The sequence below is a fragment of the Triticum dicoccoides genome, chromosome 6B (genome assembly GCF_002162155.2).
Source record: "Triticum dicoccoides isolate Atlit2015 ecotype Zavitan chromosome 6B, WEW_v2.0, whole genome shotgun sequence".
NCBI classification, from domain to species: Eukaryota; Viridiplantae; Streptophyta; class Magnoliopsida; order Poales; family Poaceae; genus Triticum; species Triticum dicoccoides.
The window spans coordinates 674,009,428-674,012,944 of record NC_041391.1 but is presented as its reverse complement, the minus strand read 5'-3'; the positions used below and the strand labels follow the sequence as shown (position 1 = coordinate 674,012,944).

At 45.9% G+C, this 3,517-nt stretch overlaps 1 protein-coding gene across 1 annotated transcript in view; it reads right to left on the bottom strand.

Annotated features, from left to right (window-relative positions):
* LOC119323827 overlaps positions 1-3,234 on the bottom strand; it is a 6,855-nt gene extending 3,621 nt beyond the window's left edge. Inside the window, exons 1-11 of the mRNA XM_037597534.1 lie at positions 3,079-3,234; positions 2,782-2,989; positions 2,510-2,666; positions 2,160-2,296; positions 1,744-1,847; positions 1,551-1,646; positions 1,371-1,461; positions 754-874; positions 456-652; positions 147-247; positions 12-67 (exon numbers count right to left, since the gene is read on the bottom strand). Coding sequence (XP_037453431.1) covers positions 12-67; positions 147-247; positions 456-652; positions 754-874; positions 1,371-1,461; positions 1,551-1,646; positions 1,744-1,847; positions 2,160-2,296; positions 2,510-2,666; positions 2,782-2,989; positions 3,079-3,081 — 1,271 coding nt within the window. The 5' untranslated portion in view covers positions 3,082-3,234. The remainder of the gene's footprint in view (positions 1-11; positions 68-146; positions 248-455; positions 653-753; positions 875-1,370; positions 1,462-1,550; positions 1,647-1,743; positions 1,848-2,159; positions 2,297-2,509; positions 2,667-2,781; positions 2,990-3,078) is intronic.
* Between the last annotated feature and the right edge of the window lie 283 nt (positions 3,235-3,517).

Below are 3,517 nucleotides of genomic sequence, written 5' to 3'. Positions count from 1 at the left end.
GAGAAGCACACCTTCCTACTATTCTCACAGCTGCCAAAAGATCATCACCTTTCCTTTGCCCATGATCCTGTCAAATTTCATCCTGTAAGATTAACTTCCAGTACTGAATTTCATATCATCAGAATTCAGAAGATTCGAATATTTACCTTTGCATCCTGCAGGAAGTCCAACACTAAACTGATTGTCTCATTTAATCCCGTAATTACCTGCATTATGGTCTTTTCACAGATGGTCTGACTTGGTTCACCTGCATACGGTTTATTTTATTTTAAAAGAGAACGCAAGATGACTACTTTAATCAGTTTGTTAAAGCTTCCTATTAGCTAATGACAAACTTCCATAAGATACAAAAGGTGAAAACTGAAGGTTATAAATATAAAAGAAGAAATGGCAATATATTACTTCAGCATTGCAGCCCATGGAACCAAAAATAGTGAAGGAAATGGTATACATACCTTCACCACTACTGGCATCTGATATCATTTTGATTATTCTTTCTATCAGTGAAAACAATATAGCCAGGTTTCTCTGTTTCTGGATGATGGCATCATCTGTCTGAGAACTTTTTGATGACTCGTATTTCAAAAAAGCAAGTTCGTTTAGAAGGACAGCAACTTCAACTCTTGCAGATTGTAGGACTAGCAGGACAAATCTACAGAAATTAGAAGTTGTTATACAAAACGAAAAAAAGTACATCCAGAGTGATGCTTATCTCAGAGAGGGGGAGAGAGGGAGAGATGATGTGAAACATACTTGTCAACGGAGATCGCATTCTTGTTATCCAGGATTTTATGATCTTCTGACAACCAATTCTCGCCTAGGATGGACATCATGCACTCCGCCAAAAGAAGAGCTTGTAGCTTTTCGGAGGATACTGAAAGTGGAGAAATACTTAGTGTCATGACCATGTCAAAAAGGAAGGGGAATTCCAACACTAGTTAGGATTCATTCTTCTACCCTACAAATTTCTTCTCACAACACATTGTACCTCCCTTTAGTGAGTAATAAATACTACAGTTCTGTTGCTCCAAACAATCTACACAAACTGCCCTGCAGCTGTAGGAAAATTTAAACCAAATCTACGGCTTATGGATACAAGAATAAAAAACTCCTGTTATAAAAAGAGACAACTAGAATAGAAAGAAAAATTAAAAGGTACTGGTAGACATAAGCACATTTCAATTACAGATTATCACCACGTTGGTATTAGAATAATAGTTTATCAAAGTTGCACATATTAGCACTATCATCCTGGGCAAATGCAGTTGATCTTAACGGTCAAACCTTCGATGTAAGGTCTATGTTGTCAACTTGACAGCAGAAACAGAAACAATTAATTCGTAATTTCAAAATATGAAGCATGGACATACCAACACGGTTTTGGAGAACGTCTATAATCCCACCACGGATATGAGATTTCCAGATCGTGGATGGCATTGACCTCAAAGCATCATGAAGTGGCTTTAGTGTCCCAAAAATACAGAGAAGTAGTTAAAACTAAAATCCCCAAAGTACAAATTAAACAAATTAGGGGAAAGGGTTACTCTTACAGATTCTTTTTGGGAAAGGAGTGTCGCAAGCATGTGCAGTGATTCAAATTTAACTGCCGTATGAAGTACACCGAAAAGCATAGCAAGAGAAGTTATCTGAATGACAATAGAAATTATAGATCAAACCATCAAATTAGCAACCAGACAGATGAAACATATAAATATTCAGGGAAAACAATCCGGTGTGCCATACCATGCTTGCCATGCCTTGCAATTTCTCCACACTCATGTTGTCTGCTCTGAGTTTATGAACAAGTAACTGCAACAGATGAGTGGAAAGCTCTAAGCACCTTGAACCTACAAACGAAACAATCGAGCAACTGTATAAGAATTCAACCTAACTATGGAAAATATAATGTGTTACTGGAATGCAATACCTAATGGAATCCACCAACCAACCCACGTAAATACTTCTAATTTGGACACTGATTCAATATACTATGCAAATCGTCCTAGGAAAAGCAGAGTTCGCAACCAACCATCAGACATCCAGGTGCACAAATTTAAAACGTCGGATCAAGTGTCACTGCTAACATTCCTCGGTAGGATGAAGCAAGATGGAGATGGAATTATTAAGCAAACAAGAGGCTGGCTAGAAAATTTTAGTACCATCTGGAAAATTGGAGATTTGACTGAAGAGCATGTCCATAACTCCAGGCTCACAAAACTTATATGCCCCATCTTCAGAGGCTACAGCAACCAGCGATAGAAGTTCGAAACATTCTTCAGTGATTGTCAGATCAGGCCTGCAGATGATTTGGCAGCTCATAAGAAAATGTGATTTGCAAAGCAGAGCATCCAAACAGTTAAGCAGTTGGCCCAATCTAGATTCGAGAGGATCGCACAGGTTTGCTCTGCTCAATTGGGGAGCACTGCCAAACTAAGCAAATGTCTGAACGCATACCACTTAAATTGCATCAGTATTAGATTAGAAGGGAACATGGAGCGAAAGTTCTTACGATTTGGAGACAACCTCGGCGATGAGGGGCACGGTGGAGACGACCCCGGCGTCGGCCGCAACCTCCGGGGCGCGCGCGAGCCCGGCAAGCACGGTCACGGCGAGCCGCAGGTACGCGTCCCGCTCCTCCTCCTTCCCGCCCTCCACCTTCCCCAGCCCTGCAGCGCGCACGGAGCAAAAATCCCCAATGAGACACCGGCACGGCGCCGCCAACCACAACCCAAAGAAACTCAGTACGGGGAACAGGCCACGCGTTCCCCTGGTGCTTCTTACCGGTGTTGAGGAGGCGGCGGAGGAACCGGGGCCCGACGGCGCGGTAGACCTGGGCGACGGCGGCGGCGTCGCCGGCGCGGCAGACGTTGGCGGCGATGAGGAGGCCCGCCAGCTTCTGCTCGTCGCGCTCGCCGCGGAGGAGGCGGAGGCAGTCTTCGAGCGGCGGGGCCGAGGCCTCGGTCGGCGCGACGGCGGCCGGGGAGGAATCCTGCGGGAGATGAGGGGGAGGGGTGAGCGAGACGGGCGGCGCGAGGGGGATAGGGGCTTAGGGTTCGGAGCAGGGAGGAAGCCGCGAACCATGGGAGCGGCGACGTGCGTGCGCAGGCGAGGAGGGAGCCGCCGGTGACGGCCGCGTCGGAGAGGTGGGGCGGCGGTGGTGGCCGGAAGCGTCGGGAAAGTTCCAATTTTTTGTGAGGGAAAGGCGTGGAGAGGTCGGGGCGGCTGATTTGGACAAGCCGGAAGTCGGCGGAGGTTTTGTGTGAGGTTCTTGTGGAACAATGGAACTGCAGGGTTTGACCCGGTCAAATAAAAGTTGAAAGGCAATTTTCATATCTGAAATCTTTGGACCTAATAAATTTTCAATTTTGAAAGAATTCGCGTAATGCGCGATGTGGCTGACCAGCAAACTGTTCCGTGCCGTCGGACATGAGAGGATGAGGGCTGGTAGAAGGAGCGGGGAGTAAGGAGCGGTCATTTGCAATGACGGGTGGACTGGTCAGAGCTGCAAGGAGTGACT